The sequence below is a fragment of the Trichosurus vulpecula genome, chromosome 7 (genome assembly GCF_011100635.1).
Source record: "Trichosurus vulpecula isolate mTriVul1 chromosome 7, mTriVul1.pri, whole genome shotgun sequence".
Taxonomy (NCBI): domain Eukaryota; kingdom Metazoa; phylum Chordata; class Mammalia; order Diprotodontia; family Phalangeridae; genus Trichosurus; species Trichosurus vulpecula.
In genome coordinates this window covers 236721376-236749011 of record NC_050579.1, presented here as the reverse complement: position 1 = coordinate 236749011, position 27636 = coordinate 236721376, and the positions used below count along the sequence as shown (strand labels likewise).

The 27636-nt window shown below is 40.3% G+C and overlaps 2 protein-coding genes across 4 annotated transcripts in view; one reads left to right on the top strand and one right to left on the bottom strand.

The window, feature by feature from the left end:
* Nucleotides 1-889: 889 nt before the first annotated feature.
* Nucleotides 890-11070, top strand: TDRD6 (tudor domain containing 6). 2 transcript variants are annotated; one of them, XM_036768969.1, is made up of 6 exons: nt 927-5655; nt 5770-7257; nt 8352-8476; nt 9085-9174; nt 10239-10302; nt 10796-11063. In XM_036768969.1, exons 1-6 carry the CDS (start codon nt 1251-1253, stop codon nt 10852-10854), a joined length of 6231 nt encoding a protein of 2076 aa, XP_036624864.1. In that variant the 5' UTR covers nt 927-1250; the 3' UTR covers nt 10855-11063. The 2 variants fall into 2 exon arrangements, with proteins under 2 accessions (XP_036624863.1, XP_036624864.1); XM_036768968.1 differs by having other exon boundaries at nt 890-7257; nt 10796-11070.
* A 3109-nt stretch (nt 11071-14179) lies between these two features.
* PLA2G7 (phospholipase A2 group VII) overlaps nt 14180-27636 on the bottom strand; it is a 56929-nt gene continuing 43472 nt past the window's right edge. For both annotated transcript variants that reach the window (XM_036768879.1, XM_036768878.1), the window contains exons 8-12: nt 27321-27434; nt 23369-23460; nt 20478-20648; nt 16688-16836; nt 14180-15925 (exon numbers count right to left, since the gene is read on the bottom strand). In XM_036768879.1, the coding sequence (XP_036624774.1) occupies nt 15816-15925; nt 16688-16836; nt 20478-20648; nt 23369-23460; nt 27321-27434 (636 nt within the window). In that variant the 3' untranslated portion in view covers nt 14180-15815. The remainder of the gene's footprint in view (nt 15926-16687; nt 16837-20477; nt 20649-23368; nt 23461-27320; nt 27435-27636) is intronic.

Below are 27636 nucleotides of genomic sequence, written 5' to 3'. Positions count from 1 at the left end.
TTTCCTCAACTGAAACATGAAACATTTGGACTGGATGACTTACACAGCTTTTTCAAATTCTAAATCCTACAATCCTAGTCCTGACTAGGATTTTTTTTTTTTCTGGACTTGAAATTTGCCCCATTTCAGGAGAAGTTCCTGAGACAACAGAAATAGTCTGAATCCCTGGAGTCCTGTACTTTAAGAGCTTCTCCCAGCTGGTATTTATTTGTTCAGTTGAAAGTAAGCTCCTTGAGGGGCAGGGACTATTTGGGTTTTTTATTCTTTGTAGCCTCAGGCTGTAGCTCATAAGGTTAGTACCTGACATCTATCAGACAATTAATGTTTAATAGTAAATGTTGGTAGCCCCTGCCACAGCTTCTCTTCTAGCCTTTCAGAACCAGGCTCACCTACATGCACTGATTACTCATCCCCACCCTAACGGATAATAAACCCCATGCTCAAGAGAGATGAATGGTTGCCCCAGGTTACCAAACTTGTAAGTGGCAGGACCCCAACCAGAACCCAAGCATTAAGGCCGGACCTGAAGTTGTCTAGGCTGAAATTGTGCATACTTGTGTAGGTTATGCCTCAATCGCACGACCCCGCCCATTCTCCAGAAGCCTTCAGCGCCCCTAGCGGCTAGGCCTAAACCCCCGCCTCGCACAGAACTGCATTCTCCTCTCCCCTTCCCCCTACCTCGCCAGCCCGCAACCCTCCTCCCCGAGCACTGGCCAATCAGGGCCTCGCACACGCGGGCGCCAGAAGCCGGGCACACATTCACGCCCAGACTCGGCCACTATGTAAAGGGCTACTGGGGCCGGAACGGTTAGACTGCGTTCTAGCAGTTCCGTTCACGTCCAGCGTGTAGCTGCCGGGCTCGGGAGGGCCACCCGCGAGAAGGCGACCTGAGGCAGGCGCGGGGGTAGGGGAGGCGAGGTGACGCGCGAGGGAAGCGGTTCCCCGTCGGTTTTTAAACAAGGTTTCCTTTCTCCGCTTTTGGGATTAGGTCGCCCACCGGCCGTCGAGGTTCGCAGCGCGTTCTTCCCGGGGACTTAGTCGTGGGAGGACCCAACTCTGCGCGTGTTCTGCCCAGGGTCCAGGGACCGCCCGTATTGGGGGAAGCCAGCCTCCCAGCTCCGAGACTCTGCTTGCTGGCAGCCCTCGCCTCCGGCCCTGGCCCTCCCTCTCCAACCTCACCGCCTTCTTCACCTATTCTCCAGCTTCTCCTCCCTCGCCCGCTCTGGTCTCCTTCGCTTCCCACCTTCACCATGTGCTCCACGCCCGGCCTGCCCAGCCCTGGCGCCCCCATCACGCTGCGCGTCTCCTTCGTGGACGTGCACCCGGAGGTGATCCCCGTGCAGCTGTGGGGGCTAGTGGGCGACCGGCGGGAGGAGTACGTGCGCCTGGGCCACAACATCCAGGCGGCCACCGCGGCAGTGGCGGCCCGGACCCGGGCCATGCCGGCTGCCAGCCCCGGGGAACTGTGCCTCGTGCAGCTGGGGCCCCGCTGGCATCGCTGCCGCGTGGTCAGCCGCCAAGCGCAGGAGTGCCGGGTCTTCCTCCTGGATGAAGGTCGCACGGTGACGGTCAACTCGGCAGCCCTGGCCCCGGGCCGCAACGAGTTCTTCCACCTGCCGTCGGAGGTGCTGGGCTGCCTGTTGACTGGCCTGGTGCCGCTCGGGGGAAGTGGAGGCGGGGAGCCCCAGCAGTGGTCCCGCGGGGCTGTGGATTTCCTCGGCCACCTCCAGGGCAAGGAGGTGCAGGGCCGCGTGCAGGATGTGCTGCTTCCCCAGCGCTTGGTGCTGCTGGACGTGCCCAGCGTGTTCCAGCAGATGCAAGACCTGGGCCTGGCTCGACAGGTGCCCGACAGCCTCTTTCGATCCCTGCTGAAGCGCTACATCAACGCGGCGGGGGCCTCAGTGCTCCTTCCACGGGCCCTGCCCAAGCAGGACCCCCCGCAGCTCTTGGATTACTTCTACCCCCAGCTGCAGCTGGGCGTCACGGAGCCCGTGGTGGTGACCCAGGTGTGCCACCCCCACCGCATCCACTGCCAGCTCCGCAGCCTTTCCCAGGAGATCCGCCGGCTGTCCGACAGCATGGCCCATGCCTATCGGGCCGCAGGTACCGGGGACGAAAGTGGGAGAAGCAGCGGCTGGGAGGAGAGGGAGGAGAGCCCCGACAAGCCCGGCTCCCCTTGTGCTGCTTTTGGCCTGGACGGACAGTGGTACCGTGCGCAGCTGCTGGAGAATTTCCGACCGCAGCGCTGCGCGCAAGTGCTGCACGTAGACTATGGGAGGAAAGAGTTAGTGAGCTGTGGTAGTCTGAGGTACTTGCTTCCTGAATATTTTCGGATGCCTGTAGTCACTTATCCCTGTGCCTTGTATGGACTCTGGGATGGTGGGCGAGGCTGGTCTCGTTCCCAAGTGGGAGACCTCAAGGCCCTGATCCTAGGTCAGGCGGTGAATGCCAAAATTGAATTTTATAGCTCCTTTGAACACGTGTATTATGTAACCTTATATGGAGAGGATGGGATTAATCTCAACTGCGCTTTCGGTGTCCAGTCCTGCTGTCTGGCGGACAGACTTCTCCAGAGCCCGAGCCTAGAAGAAGAGGAAGGGAAGGAGGAGTCTGAACCTGAGGAAGGATTGGAAAATGACCGGTCCCCCCCAATCCTGAAAACTGTGCGCCTGAAGGCTAATTCTTTCTATGATGCCCAGGTGGAATTTGTTAAAGATCCCTCGGAGTTTTGGATCCGATTGAGAAAACATAGTTGCCCCTTCGGCAAGTTAGTGAGGAGTATGTGTAACTTCTACTCATCGAGGAAGCTGGAGGGGTTAGCCCTGCAGCCCGTGCCCGACCACCTCTGCTGTGCCAAATGGAAGGAGCACGGGTATTATCGGGCTGTAGTCACTAGATTGGTAGGGGACAAAAGCGTGGAGGTGCATTTGGTAGATCGGGGCAATACAGAGACAGTGGGCTGCTGTGATGTAAAAATGCTGCTTCCCCAGTTCCAACAGCTCCCAGCAGTGGCACTGAAGTGCTGTCTAGCAGATATCTGGCCCCTGGGGGAGAGCTGGAGCCGAGAAGCAGTTTCGTATTTCAAAAAAACAGTGTTGCACAAGGAGTTGGTCATCCATGTCCTTGATAAGCAAGATGGCCAGTATGTCATTGAAATTCTTGACGAATCAAGGATGGGAGAAGAAAATGTGAGCAAATTGATTGCCCAAGCTGGATACGCCAAATACCAAGAATTTGAGATGATGGACGTAAGGCCACCTGCCCATCCCCAGGAGCAAATTCCAAATCAACCGAGTACTGATTGTAACCAAGTGTCTCCTGCCAGGAATATTGGAGTAGGACAGTGGAGAAAGAGCAGTGACAAGCCTCCGGTTTCAGAGGTTGTGACCGACAGAACAATTGTCACCATAAGCTCTTTGAGTGAATCAGTTGTGCAGTCAACAGGGAACACTAGGAATATGCCCATCTATTCTCCACTAGTACAAAATTATTTGGAAATAGAGCAGGACTCTCCCTGTAAAGGTCAATTAGAAGTTGGGAGCACAGTAGAAGTTAATGTGTCTTATGTTGAAAGCCCTGGATATTTCTGGTGCCAACTGACCAGAAACCTTCAAGGTCTCAGAACCCTAATGTGTAAAATTCAGGATTTTTGCAAGGATTCTGCCACTCCATACCAGGGAATCAGTGCAGCTTGCTTGGCGAAGCGTACTATTAATGGGAAATGGTCCAGAGCTTTGATTATTAGTGGAACCTCTTCTGCTGACAGGGCCCAAGTAATATTTGTTGACTATGGAAATAAAGAAGTAGTCTCTATGAAGAATATCTATTCAATCAATGATGAATTTTTAAAGTTGAAGGCACAGGCTTTTAGATGCAGCCTTTACAATTTAATTCAGCCAGCTGGTCAAAATCCCTTTATTTGGGATGAAAGAGCCATTCAAGCTTTTAAAGAATTTGTAGATAATACCTGGGAAGATAATCTGGAGTTGAAATGCACGATTTTTGCCCTCGCAGCAATAAATGACAATGAACTCTTTAATGTGGTAGACTTACTGACTCCTTTTCAAAGTGCTTGCTGTTACCTGACAGAAATTGGCTTTGCAAGACAAGTTAGACTTCAGAAACCTCTAGCATCCTCCATGCGACTCCATTCCTACTATTATTCCACACACGATATCAAAATTGGAAGTGAAGAAGCCGTTTTTGTAACCCACGTGGATGGACCTTGGACCTTTTATTGCCAGCTTGCAAGGAGCTCAGGTGTTCTAGAGCAGCTGTCAAGAGATATCTGTCGATTCAGCAAAGTCTTACAACATTCAAAAACATCTTCATTAAGCCCTGGGATCTTGTGCCTCGCAAAATACAGTGACCAGAATTGGTACAGAGGAATAGTGACCAGCAAAGAACCAAACAAAGTTTTCTTTGTTGACTTTGGGAACGTTCATGTGGTTACGGATGAAGACTTGCTTCCCATCCCAGGGGATGCCTATGATCTCTTACTTTTGCCCATGCAAGCTGTGAAATGTTCTTTGTCTGATGTCTATGATAATACCCCTAAAGAAATTGCAAGTTGGTTTGAAGAGGCTGTGCTAGACAAATCACTGAAGGCTTTAGTTGTAGCAAAAGATGCAGATGGAAGGTTGATTATTGAATTGTATGATGGTGGTGTTCAGATTAATGCTAAAATAAATGAGAAGTTGGGTTTACTAGGTTACAAAGGGCCAAAGAAAGTAGAAAATGAAGAGTTGCTCTCTTCAGCTGAAACCCTCAAAGAAGGAAAAAGTGAAAATAGGAAATTACTTGCTGGATATTCCAGCAAAACAGCAAACACATTATGCACGTTAGAGATCCAGGGAGAATCATGCAAACCTAAAATCAGTTTAGCATGTAAGGAATTAAAAAACTTACAAAGTTCAACTAGGATGGGCTTGTTAACCAATTATCAGGAATCTGTGGGAAGTCAAAATTATCACATGTCCCACCCACCTGATCAAATAGGAGACAAGCCTTCTGCACAAGTTAACTTAGAGAGAAATAAGGACTTATCACTTAAATTTTGTGATCTACCCAAGAAAAGTATTGTGCCTGGTTTTAAAACTAAGATATACGTTTCCCATATTAATGATCTAACAGACTTCTATATTCAATTAGCGGATGATGAGGATGAACTTGCGAGTATTTCGGAGAAGTTAAATGACAATAAAGTAAGACATGAAGGTCTCGCTGGACAACCTCTAGAAAAGGGAGACTTGATATGTGCGGTTTTTCCAGAGGATGACTTAAGGTATCGGGCTGTAGTTAAAGAGCAGTCTGGCGACCTCATCACTGTACAATTCATAGACTATGGGAACACTTCAGTGGTCAACATTAGCAAACTAAGCAAGCTTCAGAAAGTTAACACGTTAGTTCCAGGGATGAGTATTCATTGTACCCTGGGTGGGCTTCATATCCTGCCAATTAAAAACCAACGTCAAGAGCTTTACTTTTCAGAGAGAACAGGTGAGGCTCAGATAAATTGTGAATTTGTTATGAAATCTGAAGATAAGTGGGATGTTTTGCTTACGGATGAGCAGGGTGTAATATCCGAAGATATGATGAGCAAGTTTATATGTAGTGCGAAATCACAAGTAGAAACTTCTGCCCAGATAAATACAGGTACCAATCTACAGTTGCTATTGGACCCTGCTCCTCCCCCTCCCCCTCCCTCTCCCCCTGTTCCTTTCCCTCCTCCTATTCCTTCCCTTCTTCCCCTTGAGGAGTCCCTTAAAGATCCTGGCAAAACAAATTTTAAATTGCTCAACTGGTACCTTCCAGAAGTAAGTAAGATAAAAGTCTATGCTACTGTGATTGATGGACCAGAGTATTTTTGGTGTCAGTTTGCTGACACAAAAATCCTTGACCGCTTGGACCCCCAGGTACAGGCTGCTGGAGAACGTGCAGCAGTCTGTGCAGATTGCATTTCAGTTATTCAGTCAGGTGTTGTCTGTATTGTTAAATACAGTGAAGATGGACGTTTTTATAGGGGACTTGTTACTGATGTGCTAGAGGGAGACCTTGTATCGGTCCGCTTTGTAGACTTCGGGAATGCTGTAAATTTTGGCAGACGTGCCCTCTGGAGTATCCCTGGTGACCTCCTGAATATTAATATGCAGTGTTTTCCCTGTTGTCTATCGGGATATAACGTTTTAGGAGGTATATGTTCTTTTGAAGAAAACGACTATTTTTATGAAATGGCTACAGAAGGTGTTTTAGAGCTTACGATTTTAGAGGTCAAAAAGGATGTCTGTGATATACCACTGGCTGTGGTTCAATTAAAGTATAAAGGTGAAAATCTTAATGAGAAAATGCTGAAATTTTCCAATCAGTTCTTTAAAACTGATAAGGAATTCCCAAAGACTTTATGTGAAAACAAACTGAGGGAAGCAGATACTCCTATGCCACTCAGTCTTGATGTTGGAAATAAGCCAAACAAAGTTGTACAAGATGGCTTGCTTTGTGTGGAACCACAAGAAGATATTTTCCGTGTAAGCAGCGGATTAAACCATGTTGAAACCAAGCCAAGTCCTGTTTCTGATAGTGAAGCCATCACTGCTTTTGTGCCTGCAGTGGGGCAGCCTAGCAAAGACAACACTGGAGATAGGGTAGAGTGTTCTTTGGCTGAAAAGGTAAAGTTCGATAGTGACAAAAATCTGATTACTGGATTAGAAACTCTGCTGCCAGGAATTGAGACAAAGGAAATGTTAGAACTAAATTCCCTCGAAGTACCCCTCTCACTGGAAGAATCAAAAGAATTCTTGGAACTGGAGTCCACTGAATTACAGCTTCCCCTAGCTGGTGAGGAGGCAAAAGAGCTGGCCCAGGAACCTGCCATGGCTCAGCTTTCCCAGGGACGTGACTCAAAAGTAACCCTGGAACAGTTTACAATCCAGTTCTCAAACGATTCTAAATCAGAACAGGTAGAACTAGAATCTCCAATAGTGGCTCTGTCTCTAGATAAGGAGAATCATCCCTTTTCAAAGGTGAGTCAGAAGTCCCAGGAAAATCTGTGTCCAGAGGATCCTGGAGAACCAAATCATCTAAAACCCTTTAGCAGATGCAAAATACATTCCAAAATAGAGGCAACACATAACTTGTACAAAGAAGTATTTACAGAGTACAAAAACAGACTTTCTGTTGAGTCTTTGACTCACCTGCTTCCTGAAGAAGAAATAAAGGCAGAAGAAAACCATGGGAGTACTTTAACAGACCATGCTTCAGGTATGGATTTTTTTCCTTCCCCACTAGTTTTTATTGAAGTAAGTTAGTGATATATAAAATTCAACCCTTTAAGGATTGAATTTCTTAAATTAGGAAATGTTGGATCTCAAAAGAATTTTTTGTTTTTTGTGTTATGTGTGTGTGTTTTAATTTGTGTGGAAGACACCAAGAAATGGCAGATTTATAAGGGTGGGGGTGGGCAAGATTTAGCTAAGCTATTAGGTAACTTAATAAAATAGAGATTTATGGAATTGAAGTTATCTTAATTTCTAAAGATGGATTAAGATTAAACCCTCTCATATCTTGATACAGTATCTTACATCAGAATATATATTTGTCATTTATTTATAAAGACATTTTAAAACTGCTTATAATATTTCCTTTATGCACTGATGTACGGAGGCTCAATTTCCTGAATCAGTGATTTTAAAATTTCTTAAGTGTTATGGTGTCCTAAATATTTGACATTTCTAGCAGCTTCATCTTATATACAAGGATAATTTTTAACATTTTTCCACATTTGCCATTATTTTATGATGCTTACAAGTTTCTTAGCAAAACTATTGTGTTTTTAGTTTTCCTATGAACTTAGAAAGCCCAGAATTCTGTTTTAGAGAAATTGTCTTGAATAAAAGAGGTAAATAAGAAAAAAATTTATAAAAATCAGAAATATAAAAATTAAAAACTCTGCTCATCCTTGCCTTTAAGATAATCTGCCATTTTTCTATTGTGGTTAGGCTGGTGGCATAGTTATAGAAAATGGCAAGCATCTAACTTTTGTTGTCATTTGGATTTTGGAAGTGCTGCGATTATTTTGTCTGAGAGTCATACTACATACTCTTGAGTATACTCCTATTCTCTGATTGGCTCTTTGGTGACAATTCTCCCATTGTGATGGGAAAAGGTATCAATGGCTGATGGGAGAATAAAAGTAGAAGAAGGAAGGGTAGGAACAAATTTATTGGTTCTATTAAAAAAATCCACCAAGGAATAGAGTAAAGGCAGCTTTGGAGAATGCTTTGAAAATCCAGGATCTAAAGAATTTGGGAAGGAAGGTATGGACAAGAAAGCTTAACTCTTTTTGAATTTTATAGCTCAAATTGAGAATACCTATACTCTAGAAGGATTCACCATTGGTTCGAAATGTGTTGTCTGGTCAAGCCTAAGGAATACATGGTCTGAGTGCCAGATTTTGGAAATAGCCGATGAAGGTACCAAGGTAAATTGAATTTAAGTGTTCCAGGTCAAATAATTATTGAAGTGTTAAGAAAAATTTAGTGGTATTAAAAGCGTGGTATTAAATAGTGATTGGAATGTTAAGAAAAGTTTGGTGTCATTAAAAGAGGACTTCTTCCACTAGAAAATGTCTTTTGTTAATAGTATATGAAATATCAGTAGCTGTTTATTTTTCAGGCTAACTATGCTGGCACAACTACCCTAAAATGGCTTTAAGAAGTTGCTCTAGCAATAAAATTGTTCTAACTTGCTTTCCTGTTACTAAAGGAAAAAAAAGCATTTCCAAGATTTTTACACTGTCTGCCAATTCATATAACAGTAAAAATACAACCAAAAAAATCTCCTTGAGTATTTAATTTGTTTTACTTGGAATATGGTCTATTAACCTCACTGAAGTGGTTTATTTTTTATTACTAACAAATTGGAGGCTTAATTAAATTGATACCTCCTTTTAAATTAGCAAATAGTAATACACTTTAAAGTTTGGATCTGATCATTCTAGGTGTCATGAGATCTGTTTTATTGCAAATTAAATTTTAATTTGTGTTACAATCTCTTGTCTGAAAAAAGCTCATTGTGGTTTTTTTTAAGGTTCTGAACCTTTCAAATGGTATGGAAGAAATAGTGAACCCAGAAAATGTCTGGAATGGAATACCTAAATTGAATAACAGTCCATCTGAGGTACAGAATTATAAAATTTTACTATTGTAAAGTTATCAAAAGGTGCCTTAACAATACATTAAAGTATAGCATGTTTTATCTCCATTTTTTAAGCTTCATATTTTAGTCCCCAGTCTTAGATTTTTTTAATTGAGTATAATTTAAAACTGACATTATACAGATCATTATAAAGGAAATCTTGAAAGCAAATTTGGCTTTAGAAAACTGATGTTCTTAATACCTAGATTTAAAATAATAATAACCTTTGGTTTTGCTAAACCAGGTTTTTGTCTTAGCACCTCAAACCAAATGAGTGCTCAACACATTTGGGAAGAAGACTTAAAGGAAACAACATAGCTAACTAACCAAGGAGAAAAATCTGGTGAGGTACAACATCTGGGGACTTGGCTTAGCAGGTTGATTACTTAACCCTGCCATCCCCATTCTGGGGAAGAAAACCCATTTCTATCAGCAAATAGATGGGTTTCTCCCTTTGTGGCTATAAACCTGTATAATGCACAGTGTTCGAGGTGTTTTAGTGGGTTGTCTTGACACTTTGATTATCAGAATAAAATTTTCCAGGTTTCATTTTAAAAGTCGTCAATATTGATTAAAGGCACATATTTTTGGCAAGTCATCTTATGGGGAAGCCATTTGGGCTAAAAGTGTGTGTTTAAGGAGGTCCCCCTCATCTGGTGTGTGTTCTCGCCTAACCTCTATTGACCCATTAATTTAAAGTTCACCTTTTTAGGTGGACGCAATACTTACATTTGATGATCTTCCCCCACCGTCCTGAAATCTGTTATATCTTTAGAGATGGTTCTCTCCACCTAACCTCATCGTAATTCTTTAAAACTAGACAAAAAAGCTACTCAGTTTAATTCTGCTAGATTGGATGTATAAGTGTATTTAGAAAACTGGGAAATTGAACACTACTCTTTAATTTCATTTTAATACTGTCAGGTTTTTTGTAGCATTTTCCTTTTCTTATTTCTTCCCCTTCACTCCATCTCCACCCCTATCTTATTTTAGGCACTTTATACGTATCACGGTGTAGGTAGTAACTCTGGACTTTCTTTTGGTAGGGTGTATATCAAGCATTGGAAAAAGATTTTTACTTAAGCTCAACAGATGACACTGCTATTAAAGGTAATTTTGAGACAGATTTTGAGTGGTAATCTTAAACACAACTGATATCACTCTTGCCTCCAAAGAAAAGGTAAAATGGTCAGTTTTCTTGGTCTTAATACTAAAGAGTAAATACTTTAACCAGAAAGGGCTTAGTAGTAACCAAGTCCATGTTCCACTGGATTTTTTTTCAATTTCATTTTATAGATGTTAGACAACATTAAGTTGATTGAGAACAAGGGGTAGGTAGTTTGAATAATTAAACTTGGTAAATTTTGGGGTGTTCTGGCTTGTTTATTCTCAAAAGACATAATTAGGACAGTCACATAAATCTTAATGACTTTTATCTATCTTACATCCCAAACTTTTACCACAAAGATTAGAACCAAAAATTAAAATTTCTCCAGATCTGTATAATTCCTGCAATTAAAATAACTGCCCCTAATATTGATCTAGGAATGAAGCAGTATCTGTCCAAATAATATTTTCTTTATTTCTGCTCTCTCGGCTTTAGGCTTTACCCCTCTGGTTTTAGAAAAACAATCTGGAGGTGATTTAAACATGGAGCCTTAGATGTTGCCCAGAAATCATGAAATAGTTCCTGAATGTGTGGCATCTTGTTTACAAGATTCAGATCAGCAGAAAAATTGTGGGTTCATATCCTCGAGAAGAACTTACCATTTTGGAAAATGATTTAAAAAAAAACAAATCTCAGGTTAAATATATCTATGGTATTTTGTGGCGCTGTCTATGTAAATAAAGAATTTTCAACATCTCTCTTTAAATCTGAATAATAGTTCTTACCTTTGATATGGAATATTTGTGTCTTGCATATTAGTCAAAATTCAGAAAGTGAATATATGTAAATATAGTATATATAAATTAGGGGAAAAAATCTTTATGACAGAAAATGTTATACATGACCTGTATATATTATGTGATGCTCACTACTTCAGAAGGGTCTCATTTGTTAGTAATAGCTCTGCTTTGTTTAAAGTTTTATCTTTCTGGTGAATAAATAATTGCCCACTTGTTTGAATTTGAGTATGTGTAACAGGACAAGACTGAATAACATTTACCCTTGAAAGATGGTGGTTGGGTGGATTTGATCATCTGATATTCAACTTATTTCTGAAACTATCCTGCCTCTCCACACCAACAGCATAGTGTGACAATTCCCACTACAGTGGTCATTTGGGAGGCAGTCAATTTCACCTTTGGGTAGTTCTGATTGTTAGGAAGTTTTTCTTTACATCTAGCCTAAATGTTTGCTACAAATTTTGCCTTCTGGGCACGCTAATCTTGAGAATCTGTAAACTTTGTAGTTTAAAGGAGATTGAGTTTTTGAAGGCATGTTAAGCTTCTAGTTCTCTACTGTCTTCCTTGACATTTAGCCGTCAAGTTGGGTGCATACTAAGTTGGAAAGGTTTTGTGTGAGGGTCCAGTGATAGACTTGTCAAGAGCCTAGGTAAGTTCAGAGAGGCTCTAGGTAATAAATGGAGCAGGGAGTTTTGGCCTCTACAGCTGCAAGACCATTAAATCTTAGGTGTGCTTCTATGGAATTGAAAGAAATACCCTACCTATCCAGTCTTTTTAAACCTTACACTCTTCCACCTACTTTATGATGTATAATGTATTCCACAACACACTCCATCTCCTGACTTACTGCTCCTTGGCTCTCTCGCATTCCTGGAATGCTCTCATCCATCTCCATCTCCTGGCTTCCTTCATGCCTTCATCAAAAATCCCATGTGCAAGAAGTCTTTCCCAGTCCCCTTTAATACTAGTGCTTCTCTCTGATCATCCTCTAGTTGTAAATTCATTTTAGTCACATATACACTTGTAATTAGGAGGGAAGCTCCAAATAAGACAGTAATATAGCCAGAGGTCAGAAATATTAATTGGACTTCCTCCAGCATGGTGGGTTAATCACATTTTGTTCGATAGGTATACCCTTCAAAAATTAAGATACTATAGTTAACATTAAGTGATTTTCCTTTGATTAAATGGCAATTTAGGATCTTTACTATGCATGGTTCTCATGACCTGATGGAAAGGTACATTAGATCTACTATAACAGAAGAGGCTTAAAAGAGGTTCTTACTTAAGATCACAAAAACTACATTTTGTCTCTAACTGTAACGCACAGTTGTGATCAACTGTGAAAGACTTAGGACTAATTTGATCAATAGTCATCCAAGACAATTCCAAAGGACTCGTGATAAAAAAAAAATGCTATCCACCTACAGAGAGAGAACTATGAGTATAAATTGAAGTATAATTTTATTTTATCTTTTGCTTTTTTTGGTGATATGGTTAATACGGAAATATGGTTTGCGTAATTTCACATAATTGTTATCATACTGTTTGAATTCTCAGTGGATGGAGGAGCAATGGGAGAGAGAGAATCTGGAACTCAAAATATAATGAATGTTAATAATTATTTTTAAAAATGAAAGAAATGCAGTAGATTTAAAAAAGGAATAAGGAAGGGTTCCCAGACTCATTAAATAAGCATTGGACACTGGTCTCCAACATCTCTCTTTATCTATTAAGTGGTGCAGTAAATAGAGAATCTAGAAGATAGAAGAAGCTATTGGACTTGAGTTCAAATTTTGCCTCAGATGCCAACTAGCTCTATGACCATGGGCAAGTCATTTATCGTCTGTCTGCCTCAGTTTCCTCATCTGTAAGATGGGGATCATAATATTACCTAACAACTTTGTTGTGAGGATTAAATGAGATAATATTGAGACATCTGGGTGGGACAATAGATAAACATTTTCTAGCTGAGGGACCCTTAGGCATATCTCTTAAAACCTCCATCGGCCTCAATTTCTTCAACTGTGAACTCGGGATGATAATAACAGCATCTACCAGATTTGTTCTGAGGATCAAATGAGATAATATTTGTAAAGCATTTACATAGTGCCTGGCACATAGTAGGTGCTTTAAAAATGCTTGTTCCATCTGGCCTTGGAATTTATCAAGGAATTTTGTATAATTTTTCACATGTGCTTGGGAGATACTTTGTGGCTGAGAACCATTAAAACAGCATTTTCCTTTACCAAATCCAATATTTTCTTACAGTCAACAAATAACTACAGCGGTGTCTTATATTCTCTGCCCCTTTAAGTCAATTGCAAGACTATGGAAATATACTTTGTTGTAGAATAACATTTGTAAAAGCGTGGGGAAAAGAAGAAGGGCATTAGACTCACTATTTAAGTCCTCGCTTCCCATACTTTCTTCTTGTGTAAATCCGGCCAGACTAGCCTTCCTCATTCTGTGTACTCATTTATAAAAATGAAGCAGTAATATATGCTCATGAGGAAAATATATCAACCTTAAACTACTTTTCAAATGGGAATTGTAATGACTTGCATTATCAGTGCATTTAATTGACAATAATGGGTGACCCAAATGGTAACGGAGAAAGTATGCTGGGTATAGGTGATAAGTATTTCCAATAATCTGGGTTCAAGAAATGGAATAAAGGCTGCCTGAGCAATGGATAAGCAGAAAAGGAGGTGGGTAGGTCAAATAGCAAAAAAGGAAGAACCAGAGACCCAGAGGATATCCAGCAAATTCGGTTCTATGGAAGAACAAAGACAATAGCAGTACTGAATAAGGAGGTGTGAATGACTTGTCATCTGTACCAGTATTGGAAATAAACAAAATTGAGACTGAATATCTGTTGAATAACTCAATAAGCATATGGCATCAGGATGCATGGAAACAAACGGAGAAGTCCAATCTAACAAGCTTCAGGACTCTTGGAGTCTTGGAGAAGACTCTTGAAGGAAACACAATTTGGTGGTGAAAGAATACTGGAGTTGGTAATCAGTAGACTTGGGTTGTATAAGATATGGACAAAGTCACTCGTGCTTCCTGTACCTCATTTTGAAAAAATATGAGGGATTTTTATTGATTTTTATCATTTTTACATCACTTACATTTCCCCATGTATCCCTGCCCCTCCCAGGGAACCATCTCTTATAACAAAAAAGAGAAGAAAAAAACAGGTCCACAATACATTGAAAGTTGACTTCTGTGGTGTTCCAAACCTGCAATCTTCCACTGCTTAAAAAGAAAAAGATGGTAGAGGGGAAGACATGGCTTCTCATGTCTTTTGGGGGTTCAGTCTTGGAGATTAAAATTTCACAACATTCACCCTCATTTGTTTTCTATTTACTTCATTGTAGTCATTACATTGTGTATGTTGGTCCTGGTTCTACTTATTCAGTTTGCATCAGTTCATACACATCTTCCCGTGCTTCTCTGTATTCATCATTCATTGTTTTGTGTAGTACAGTCACATTTCATTTCATTCATGTACTTGTTTAAGCTATTCCCAATCAATGGGTATCTTTATTTTCTGGCTCTTATTTTAAAAAGGAGCAGATTGGACTACAGGATGTCCAAGTTTCCTTCTGCATTGATGATCCAATGTATGTATTTTTCTATATTCCCACACTCCACACCACCCTCAATTTTCTTAGACCCTTCCTATCTAATTGGAATCAGAATATCATTGATAAAAATACTGATGTGAAAATGAAACTGTTTGGTTAAGATCTCAAAAAAGCAGTTTTCTGTCAAGAATCTGGGCTCCAGTGAATAATGTATTTGTGTTTTTAACCCATAACAATTTTATATACAATCTTTTAATTTTTATTTTAAAATTAAAAACAAGAGAAAATATTCTCATAAAATTCTTGAATATGTACTATAATTATCCTGATAGATATTTCCTTGTTAAATCTTTTTTCCTTTACGGAATTCTTTGCTCAGAAAATGGAATGTGTTTTGTTTTTCTTCCTTGCTAGACAAAGGATTATGTTGAAGGGGCAACTAGCAGCATCTGGCTGCTTCCTTTTCCCATCTAGCTGTCTTTCCTTGTACTTTTCATATTCCTATCTCCTATGGACTGTTAAGTGTCTGGTAGTCATTAGTTTGGGGACAGTGATACCACCTGGGGTACCTGGGGCAGAGACCAATCAGTACCCAGAATGGCACTTTCTCCCTGATCCTTCTTTCCTTGGATCAAGGGTGTTTAGTGCCTCATATCTGAAACGTAAAAGGAAGTAAGTGTGACAACAACTTCCGCTGCTATCCCTTACTTCCTCTTTGTCTCCTGATAATCAAGATAGTATCAACCCAATTATTTTTGCTCATAGGTCTTTCCTGCTGCTTCACTGTACTATGAGAGGGGCCCCAATCACCACTTGAATTAGCCTTTCATCAGAAAAGAAAATGCTGACAATATAGAAATGTCTTATAAACATTAACACTTCAAAATATGAGGATAATAAAAATACAGGCTGCTATGAATTCTGTATACCGAACTCCTTTGAATTTAAGCAATAATAAACTTCAGCCACTTTAATCAAGATGAATCTTAACTAATGATTATAGCATAGTCTATATTTTAAGAAGTATGTGGGCAATAGTTAAAAAAAAAAAACTATGGGCTCGGAGAAACATAATTTAGTTTTTTTAGAAAAATGGGTTGGTCAACACTGCACATTTCTTTATTCCAGGCACTCAGAAATGTAAACTGAATCAGCATTGCTATCTCGAATGAGGTTTATATCTTCACCTTCAATTAAATGGTCCCATTGATTAAAATTTCTCTGAAGACCTAGGGAAAAAAATACAAATGTGCACATTTTTTTGGATTAGGGAGTTGAAGGCATTAATTAGTGACTAGCAATTTTAAGTAGAAATGCTCTGAAAATCTTAAGGGAGGAACTGTTTCAAAAAGCCTCACAAGGGAAGTGGGGTTAAGAAATTATGTCTGTGGATAGCTGCTGCTCTACAGGGATATGGGGTTTAAGGGACTCAGCTTTCAGTAGACCCAATCAACCCCAATATAAATTTTAGCCTTAAGAGATTAATGTATATGCTATGAGATAAAGCATATATTGCTGCTATACTGTGAACATATGTTGGTCTATTTGTCTATCTGTGCCTTTCCAGACCTGTGATTTCATCTGCATAGGAAACTATTTGATGTCAATGCTTCTGGTGAGTGTGCGTGTGTGTGTGTGTGTGTGTGTGTGTGTGTGTGTGTGTGTGTGTGTGTGTTGTGTATAATATACCATTTTATGGCATAATAAAATTTAATATGTGTATATAAGCTATACAGGTCACATACGTCAGTGACAGATATGCACAGTAAACTGAATCATGGCATGTAAAATTTTATTGTATTGCTAAAATAATTTCATATTCATTTCTACCTTGATTTGCTAGTTCTTTCAATTTAGAAGAAAGTCGTATTTTGAAATTATAAACTAAATATCATGGGGTTCTCAAAAAGAACTAAAACTTGAAAATAGGTCACCCTAGCTTGGTGTTAAGTAGTGACTATTTTATGAAAGAACCCATAATAGTTTCTTACCTAGGTGCTTTTGCAAGAAAGCTAATGATGCTTTGTTGCTTAAATCAATGGCTACATCTGAATCAATATGTCCTTTTAATGAGAATATATATCCAAGTATGTTACCAGTCACAAAAGTAAAGTCAGGAAAGTTCTGATGGACTGATCCCCTGCAAAGAAAAAAGACAGAAATGATTACATGATGGACTAAAAGTACATATGTGTTAATGGTGGAGCATGTTAAGGTAATATAAAGGATGCTATAGGTCTCTGGGTCCACCATGATTTGCTCCATGATTGACAGCATGGTATGAATAAGATGCAAGTTATAGATTTGATCTCCTCAGCTATTGTATTTCACTCTCACAGTTGTCTCATAAATAAGTGCCTTTGGTTGGTTGGGTATAGTAGTACCTGCATGTAATCTGCCAGGGATGGCAGATCTCTTGAGTCTATGAGTTCTGAGCTGTTCTGGGCTTAAACTTATCAAATGTCTGTAGAGAAATGGAGCCAATCAAAGCTACTGTGTCAATCAGTAGAGGGCTAATGAATGAACTCTACACATCTAGCCAGGGCAAGATAGGAAGATTCAGTCTTGATAAGTTGGAGGCTGTGGGAGAGGGGGAGGGGGAGTGACAAGCATTTATTAAGCACCTACAATATGCCAGGCACTGTGCCAAGTGCTTTACAAATACTTCATATGATCCTCACAACAACCTTGGGAGGTAGGTGCTACTGTTATCCCCATTTTAGAGTTGAGAAAACTGAGGCAGACAGAAGTTAAGTGACTTACCCAGGAACACACAACTAGAAAGTGTCTGAGGCAGGATTTAACTCAGGCCTTCCTGACTTCAGGCCCAGCATTCTATCCATTGTGCCACCTAGCTGCTAATGGGGGGACCAGACAGCCGGATGGATGGATAGATAGATGGATAGGTAGATAGATAGATAGATAGATAGATAGATAGAGATAGGTAGGCAGATGGATGGCTGGATAAATGGAGAGATGGATGGATGAATGGATGGATAGATACACAGACAGATACATAGGTAGATGGATGGATAGATGGATGGATGGATGGATGAATGGATAGATGGATGAATGGATGGATAGATACACAGACAGATACATAGGCAGATGGATGGGTAGATGGATGGATGGATAAATGGATGGATGGATGGATGAATGGATGGATAGACAGACAGACAGATAGATATAGATATAGAAATACATATAGATAGATAATAGATGCCTTTGATCACAAGGGATGAGAAAATTAGAGTGGCTGAAAGTAAATCTCATCTCCCCTCTGGGAAAACTCAAAATGCCCTGCCCTGCAGATATGTGTTGCAAGAAAATGTCACCCTCTAAAAGAACTGGAATACTCCAACTTGTACTGTAAATCTATTCAGTGGCATACTGACAAGGTACATGCAATGATGAAAGTGTGTGGGTAGCACTGTACGATAGAGACTAGAATTTAGGAGACATCGTTTCTAGCCCTGGCCCTGGAAAGAAGCAAAATAATTAATTTTCCCTGGAAAATAACATTCTTCCCTTTTGGTATAAAGTTGCCTCTCATGAGTCCAAGCGAAGGCTTGAGGTAAAAAGTTTTTTCTCCATTCTAATTTGTGTGTCAAGGTGATCTTTGAAATGAATTTTGGAGAAATCTAAATGATAACCAGGAAGATGCTGACAAAAGGGAGGTCGTTTCTAATGATCTACAACTTGCTCAGCTTTTGAGAGGATGTACAAATAATTTAGTACTTTTTAGGTTTCTCCAAAATTCATTTCAAAGATCACCTTACCATGTAAATTAGGAGGGAAAAAAAAAACTTCCTATCTCAAGCCTTCACTTGGATCCATAGAAGGCAACTTTATGCCAAAAGGGAAATATTTTAATTAAATTATTGTATTTAAACCACAGGATGTCTTCATCCTATAGTTGTCTATTTGATGTCTCAAAATGTGACCCTTGGGTTTGATAGTTTCAAAAAGAATTTTGTCTCCACACTTAACATTGTTTTGTCACCGAAATGCAGGCTCGTACATTGAAGGCGGTCTCTTGACCTGCTCAGTTAGGTGTTAGTGTGTCTCTGTTTCCTAGCAACACTGAGACTCACAGAACCCAAGTAAGAGGCCTCTACTCCGTCTCATTCCTGAATAGGAATCTTCCTACTTTGAAAATTGTCTAAGCTGTCACATGGATATTTGCTTGTACTTTTGCCAGATGTTATTACGTAGTCTTAGCATTTCACCAAGAATCCTGGCTCACCTCAGCCATCTATTTCCTCGTTGATCTCAACCCTAGGTCTCAGAGCATGCTATAGAGTCACTAAGAGATGAAGATTAAAGCTAAATTGGCCCTTAGAGTTATTCACTACTTCTATAATCAGGATTCATCCTGGCATCCTTCCTCTAATCCAACTGTTCAATTTAAAAAGGTCTCTGTTTCTGTGGATTACAATAGAGATATTTCTTTAACAGCAATTTTTAAAATGAGGTATAATTGAACTAGGAAATAGAGCCAAGTGAGAGTACGACTATGCCACATATGAAAAAAAGACAATGGATTCTCTCTGGTAAATCTACTTCTGCCTGGATAGTCAGTGTGGTATTGTAGGAAAGCACTGAACTTGGTGTCTAGTTCTAATTTGCCCCATAACTAGCTATATGACCTTGGACAGTTCAATTAATTTCTCTGGGACTCAGTCTCCTTATCTGTAAAATAGAGGTGGTGGAGGGAGAGGAGGGAAGAATACTTAATGATTTCTAAGCATCCTCTCATTTCTGAAAATCTATTATTTTGTGCATTTTTAATTCTTTCCTTCTTTGGTCTGTGATTTAATTGGTACACAGAGCTGAGGAAAATTCCTAATGCTGAATAGCATTTGTTCTGGGTGGTCTTAAAAGAGTTTCCTGGTGATACCAAGAGGTTCTGTTTATGGTTACTAATACATAATACCAGCTGTACTTAAACCAGGTTTTCTTAATTCCAAGGCTGGTTCTCTGCCCAATATACCATGTGACCTTTCATCCCATGTTCTGATACATTAAGTAGGTTTTATTTTTGCAGGCTTGCTTAACATTATTAATACCCATTAATACCAACTTTAATTGGGGAAAATAGGTTCCTTAAATCTCACATCTGTTTTGCTTTGAAACTATAAAATGATACTATGCATTAGATTTGATAAAACCTAAATAAGTGCCTAATATAACATGATAGCTAGTATCTAGACAGCTAGGTGGATAGCTAGGTGGCAGCTAAGTGGTGCAGTGGGGTCAAATGCTGGGCCTGGAGTCAAGAAGGCCTTGGTTCAAATCAAACCTTAGATACTTGCTAGCTGTGTGACCTTGGGCAAGTCACTTAACCCTGTTTGCCTCAGTTTCCTCATTTGTAAAATGAGCCAGAGAAGGATATAGCAAACCACTCCAGTACCTTTGCCAAGAAAACCTCCAAAATGGGTAATGAAGAGTCAGACGACTGAAGAAATGACAAAACAACCATATCTTGATGCCTAACTAATCTGGTTGTCACATAAAACAACAAAAATAGCATGTATCCTAATGCAAAATATAATTGCATGAATTGCGTGATTTTTATTCACTTCTAAATCTATCCAGACACTGAATCTTTTTCCAGTGTCTTTCCCCATGATCAACAAAAGAGGAAGTCTTAAAAACTACTACAACATTAGAACTCTGCTATGGCGCACCAATGGATCTCAAAAGTTCTGTTGTATTTTTCCCCTAAGCTTAAAGTTTTCTGTAACAGGAAATCAACCAGAACTGTTCTGTAATACTTACTTGATAGTGATCATTTTTCTTTCTTTACCACCTAAGTAGAATTGCCTCATTTTCATGACATTTTCTGCAGTCTGGAATCTTTCAGAGTTGATAAAGAAGAGTGGCTGGGGAACTCTACTATACAGCTCGTCACTTAAAGGGACCATCCATGCATCCAGGGCAATACCACATCTGGGAACATTTCATTGACAATAAAAAAAGGAAAAAGATCTTATACCTTAATTGACATCAGAGTTGGTTCAGAATTCCATTATAGTCCTAATGTTAGGAGACAAGGATAAAAGGAGTCATCTAAATGACTCTGGTGGTACATTTAGCAAGATATATCATTATTTACTGTGTAAATATGAAATAGGAGCTTGCCTCCCTCCACAGGTTAACTCAAATCATGATTTCACAGAATTATGAATCATTAACATTCATAGAATTCATAATTATTCATAATTAACGTTCATAACACGTTAAAGAGCTAGAAAGGACCTTAGAGATCCTCTCACCCTCCCTATTTTATAGAGGACATTGAAGCACATAGAGCACTTTCGTGATTTGTCCAAGGATTTGATCCAAGGTTAGTTAGTAGCAGAGTTGGAAGCAAGAACCCAATATCTTGATTCCCAGTTCACAATGATCTTTAGATGCAATTTTAGAAAATGCCTTCCAGTGTAAAATAGGTAATAGTCATTGAGAAACCATGACAGAATTGAAATGAAATAGCTGGTAGAGACTTTAATGTTTAAAAGCTATCCAGAGGGAGAATTCATGGACATTGAGATGACACTTAAGGAATGAGAAATAGTTGTATATGTTGTTCAGTTTACATACACAAAATGTGCAGTTGACTCTGTAGAAGACTCATCTCTCTATCTGGATGGAATGGTGTGACAGAAAGGAGCATGAAATTAAGATCAGAGCTATGATCCCAGCTTTGGCTAATTGAGACCCGAGTCTCACTTTCCTCACTTGCAAAATAGGACTAATATAGAAGGAGGTCAGATGGAAGAGCTGTGATATATTGCTGGGAGAAGAGAGACAAAAGTCATGGACCTTCTTGTAATTCTACAGTCAAGCACTGTAGTGCTATCTGCACTGAACAACCCTTTAGAATTTTCTGGCCAGCATGTCACATGGCAGCTGGACTGAAATGAAAAGTTTTCTTACCTGGCTGTTTCTCAATCCCTTCCCTATTTAAAAAATGGAGCACTGGTGAGATTTACCTCATCTAAGGAGGTGACATAACAGGGCTGAGCAGACTTCTGATAATGAAAAGCAGGTAACAGAAAAGTCTAAGAAAAGGCCAAAAAGCAGACCTGATCCTCAGCATATGACCCTCAGGCTGAGTAGAAGAGATTTTCATTAGCCAATGGCTGAGAGGAACGTAGTTGAGAAACTCATTGAAGCAAGCTTCACAATTATTGAGCATGCTGATTTAGGATAATTGCCGCCTTCCTTGCAGGGATGAGGCTTACCAATCACAGCACCTCCAGTAGACCGAAGGCCTGAATTGAGTTGCAGATGGCTCTGAAGTAATCTCCTAGGGACTAGAGCTGAAGCACACAAGGAGGTAGAAAAAAAGGAGACTGAGAGAGATAGCCTCTCTCATCCAGAGGAAAGGCAACTGGATGTTGGAGTTGTCTTAAAAAAAAAAGGTGATGAAAGAGCTGTAACCACAGAATCCCTACTTATGTTTTACAAGGTATTAGGTGACCAAAATTAGAGTTGATGGCCAGCTGAAGCTGGCAGAGGGCCATGGAGAGCAACATTCGGAGAAGAAAAGTGAAAAGCAATGCTTGGTAGAGAGTAACAGAGCTCAACACTTGGTGGAGGGCAGTGAGGGAAGCAATATTAAGTACACAGAAGTGCCAGCAACTTCAGTGGAAGATGCCCATAGCTTTGCAGTTTTGGAGGTATAAGTTGTCCCCTTCAATGCAAATGCCCTGGCCATGTGTGTATGTCCTATATATGATGGCTATAAAAGTATATTCTTTACTGTATGTGTATACCTGTGGGAGATGGAGCTGAAAGTCTGGGGGCGGGGCAGAAGAGGGAATGAAATGCTATATTATTTATTTGCATTGCTTTTTAAATCCCATTATTATGAACTGAGTGTGACTTAGCTGACTGATAAAAAAGTAAAACACATTGGGGGAGAAGGACTCATCAACTATAGTTTAGAAAAGATTCTGACCTATACAAAGTGCCTGGAACCTGGAGATGGGCCAGCTGTGATGGACCAGATGTGGTGGACCAGACTGAGACCAGAGTGAGAGGTCTCCATGGATGCTACAAACACAAACCCAACCTACTATCGTAGATTATAGAGCTTTGAAGGGGCCCCATAGAGGCTACAAAAGTCCAACCTTCTCATTTTATAGATGAAGAAACTGAGGCAGAAGTAGGTTAAATTACTTCCCCACGGTTGCTAGTTAGTTAGCTAGCTAGTTAACTAGTAAGTGCCTGAAGCAGGATTGGAACCTAGTTCTTCTTGACTGTTAAGTCTAGTGCCCTATTACACCCATGCCTCCCCAACTTTAAAAACTAAAGTGATTTAAATTAAAAGTTTAAATATTTATTCATTTACAAGATGATCATTACATTACTATTTCTCACCCACTATAGGCACTAACTCCGTAAAACAAATAGCATAAGGATGAACTACTTCCCATGTTAAAAAGCAGAACAAGTTAAGAAAGGATGTTGAATAACAGTGTTTTAGGGTGCATAAGAATGGGGTGCATAGAGAACCCCCTGCTCCAGATGCTTTCCAAGGAGCACTTAATAAAAGACTTAGGATAGACTATAAAACTTCATGAGCTCCCCTGCATGTCATAAGTAAATCAAAATTCAATCACACCATTAAAAAAATTACAGTCTTCTTGCTTTATTTTACTCACTGGAATCTCTTATCTTCACTAAGAGACTGAATAGCTGTGGCTCCACCAAAGGAATGTCCCATTACTGCTATTTTCTTATTATCAATAGCATCCTGTGTAAAAAGCATGATAAACTCACAGCTTTTATAAGATATCATTTGAAGTATAGAAAAGAGTATGAAATAGTTTCATTATTCATATTCACACATTCATTCAATAAGAGTTTTTTCAATCAACTTGATTTCTTAGAAAAAATACATTGAAGACTTGTGAGAATATCTGATTTGCTTTTACTTACCTCGATATATTGAATAATCTCATCTGTTCCCTTGAGTTCAATTATCATCTCCAAATGTGTATAATCAGCCCTGATCTCTCCTACTCTCCAGTCTTACATCTAACTTTGAAACTCAACAGAAGAACTCATTCTATTACATACTGATCCCACCTATTCCTCATACACCCCTCAAAACACACACACATGCACACACAGACACACAAACACACAGACACACAGACACACACACACACTTCCTTTTCCCTTTTCACATATTTCCTTATTTTTTGTTGAAGTTACCAACATCCATATCTAGTTACCCAGAGTTTTGAACCTGGGCACCAGATGGAAGGTGGATACCTACAACAGAAATAAGGAAAAGTTTATTCTCTCTCACCACCATATCTAATGTTTCCAAGGCTTATTGAGTCTGTCTCCACATCTTTCACTTCCAACCCTTGTTCTTCAGTCACTGTCACCACATTATTCCAAACTCCCTGCTCTGATTCCCTTCCCTCGCCAATCTAGGCAGTTAGGTGGCTGAGTGGATATAGTCCCAGGCCTGGAGTCAGGAGGACTCCTCTTAATGAATTAAAACCTGGCCTCAGACACTCTGTGACCCTGGGCAAGTCACTTAACCCTGTTTGCCTCAGTTTCCTCATCTGTAAAATGAACTGGAGAGGGAAATGACAAACTATTTCATTATCTTTGCCAAGAAAACTCCAAATGGCGTCAGAAAGAGTCAAACATGACTGAAAATGAATGGACAATAGCTCACCAATCTATCCTGCATTCAGATGCCAAAATCATTTTCATAAAGCACTGGTGTGACTATGCAACCCTCCCATCTCTATTCAAAAATCTTCAGTAGCCTTTAATTGCTTCTAGGCTCAAAGAAAAATTCCTCACTTTGGAATTTAAAACCCTTCACAATCTTCCTCCAGCCTACTTTTCTCAATGTATTTCACATTACTCCCCTTAATGCATTCTCCTGTTTCACTGGCTGTTCTTTGAACACAGACCCTATCTCCCCCTTCTATAATTCCATGTCCCCTGTGCCTGGGAGTACTCACCCTCCTCCTCACTCCACCTCTCAGTGCCCTTGGCTTTTATTCAAGGCTCAGCTCAGGTGCTACCTTCTAGAAGACACCTTTCTCCATCCTGCTAGCTGTTAGAGCTCTTTCCTTCCTCAAATGATCTTGTCTTGACTTCTCTGTGTAAATGTTCAGTGCAAGCTCTATGAGAACAGGAACCGATTTTTTGGTCTCGCCTTTGTGTTCCCAGGGCCTTGGCTCAGGGTTCAGACATGAACCTTTGCATACAGATGTGGCAGCCAAATTCAAGGATAATTCCAAGGTTACATCTTCAGACTTTCCCTTTCCCATCTCCCTTCTACCCCTCCTCCTTCCCAATTTAATTACTTGCCAAAACCTTAGATTTTTACTTTTATAAGTAATATTGCCTTCTCTCCATCTGCATGTCTACATACAAAGGTCACATTTGAACCTTGATTCAGGATGTCATCAACTCTTCCCTTGATTCTCCTTAATTAGCCCCCCAATTTTGAAGTCCCATGCATTCTACTCTGTCCTTCACACAGCCGCCAAAATCACCTTCCTAAGACACAGGTCTGATCATGTCACTTCAGAAATCTTCAGTTACTCACTACTGCCTCGAATGGGAAAAAACCCCACAAAATCTTCAGCATGGAATTCAAGGCCCATCAATCACAGTCTGACTTCCAGCTTTCACACAGTTTCCCCTTCACACAGTTTACAGCCAAACTGAATTGCTAGCTGTTTCCAGGATTCCATTTGCTACCACTGCATTTTCACAAGCCTCATCCATGCCTATAATATACTCACTTCTGATTCAGTCCAACAAGTATTCATTAAACACCTAGTGTATACCTAGTGTGTAAGCACTGTTTAAATACCTATTATGAGAGGCAATGTGGAATACTGGATAGAAAGCCTAACCTCAAAAAAAACCCAAACCTTTGTTATTGCTGCTTAGTCATTTCGGTCATGTCCAACTCTTTGTGACTCTAATCGGGGTTTTCTTGGCGAAGATACGGAGGGGTTTGTGTGTAGCAACAATGTGGCTAGCAGCTACCTTGGCTGTGTAAGACCAACAACCAGCACACAGAAGGCTGCTAGCACAGGTTTTTTTTAATCTGCTTTACTAAGGAAAGTAACTTTAAGGGGTTAACAATCTCAGTTTAATCAAACATATACATATATATATATATACATGTATATATCATTCAATTAGTTCAGGGGGGGAAGATCAGCCCCCTGAACTTCAGGGCAAATATAAACAAAAATTACAAACAGCAATAGACACAACTCATAGTTACCAGAGAAGTGCCAAAATCTATGTGTCTGGATTATAAAGCCGGGCAGGGTGGGGGGTGGGGGGGAGGTGGGGGGACAGGTTCAATGGCTTGCCAAGAGTTTTGTCACTCATACTCTTTCAATGAGTGTACTCCCAAAAGTCAAACGCTAACCTCAGATCTTGTATACCCATCTCAGGGCCCTGAGGGCTCGAGGCTCACTATTTAGGGTGTGGGAAAGCTCCAACCATCAGTACCACATCACATACAATTCAATGACTAGTGAATTGGTGCTGAGAAACATTCCAAGACAAAAAAGATCCCACTGTGCCATTCCAACAAAGAACAGTGAAAAGTACCATTTTGCTTGCAATTACAGTTTGTCATTTCCCTCTCCAGCTCATTTTACAGATGAGGAAACTGAGGCAAAGAGGGTTAAGTGAATTGCCCCGGGTCATGTACCTGGTAAATGTTTGGAGCCAGATTTGAAATCAGGAAGATCAGTCTTCCTGACTCTAGGCCCAGTGCTCGGTCCATTGTGCCACCTAGCTGTCCCCTCAAAAACATGAAGACCCAGATTCAAGTCTTACTTCTGGTGCTGGATGGGTGACACTGACCCTGACCTAATCACTTAACCTCTTGGTGCTTGTGGTAATTCTCTAAGATGATAAACTGCAGAGAAGGTACTGACCTGCATTAATAGAGGAAATTTTCTATGCTGTGAGTTCCTTGAAAGTAGGGCTTATCGTTTGTTCTTCTTTGTATCCCCAGCACTTAGCGTGGTATCTGACATACAGAAGGTGTTTAATAAATGCTTGTTGACTTACTGACTCACTGTACCAGTGAAATCACAGGTCCCATCTCTAACCTCTATTCCGGTAACATGACAAAACTACATGTATGTGACACTAGCCTCCTTGACATTCCACAAACAAGACACTCCATCTTTCGGCTCTGGGCATTTTCTCTGGCTCTTTTCTGGCTCTTCTCAGGCTTCCATGCTTGGAACATTCTGCCTCCCTCATCTCTGCCAAGAGGATTCCCTGGCTTCTTTCAAGTCACAAATAAAATCCCATCTTCTACAGGAAGCCATTCCCAACCCCTCTAAATTCTAATGCCTTCCCTCTTTTAATTACTTGCTTCTTATCCTGTATGTAGCTTGTCTGTATATATTTGTTTGCCTTTTGCCTCCCTCATTAGATTGTGAGCTCCCTGAGGACAAGACCCCATAGTTTTACTGTCTTTTGCCTCTTTTTGCTTCCCCAGTACTTAGCTGAGTGCCTGGCACACAGTAGGCACTTAATGAGTGTTTATAGACTCGTTGAATTTTTTTTAAAGGAAAGTTAGCGTTACTGACTCACCTTTAGTTGCCGTAAGTCAAATGTGGAATCCAAAACATTCTTCACTGTTTTCCCCCCGTTAATATCAAGGATCAAATTAAGAGCTTTAGAGCATTCCTCTGCTCTTTGAAGTACCTGGGCATGGTTATAAGAAGTAAACAGCACCATTGCACATTAAAAGAACAATATAAAAGCTTTAATTCTTTGTTTGAGATACAGGAAAAAAAATGGAGACACCAAGCTGATATTTTCTAAATAATGTGTGGTTGTTTGTTTAACAATAGAGAAAAGGCTAGCTTTTGGGAGCCTATCAAATTATTGTCTAACAATTAAACTT

What these genes read in the sequence shown, in the direction of transcription:
- TDRD6 (XM_036768968.1), top strand. Translation starts at nt 1,251, where the DNA reads ATGTGCTCCACGCCCGGCCTGCCCAGCCCTGGCGCCCCCATCACGCTG. An exon ending in TAGCCGATGAAGGTACCAAG is followed by an intron (nt 8,477 to 9,084) that starts GTAAATTGAATT and finishes GTTTTTTTTAAG; the next exon opens with GTTCTGAACCTTTCAAATGG. An exon ending in AGATGACACTGCTATTAAAG is followed by an intron (nt 10,303 to 10,795) that starts GTAATTTTGAGA and finishes TCTCGGCTTTAG; the next exon opens with GCTTTACCCCTCTGGTTTTA.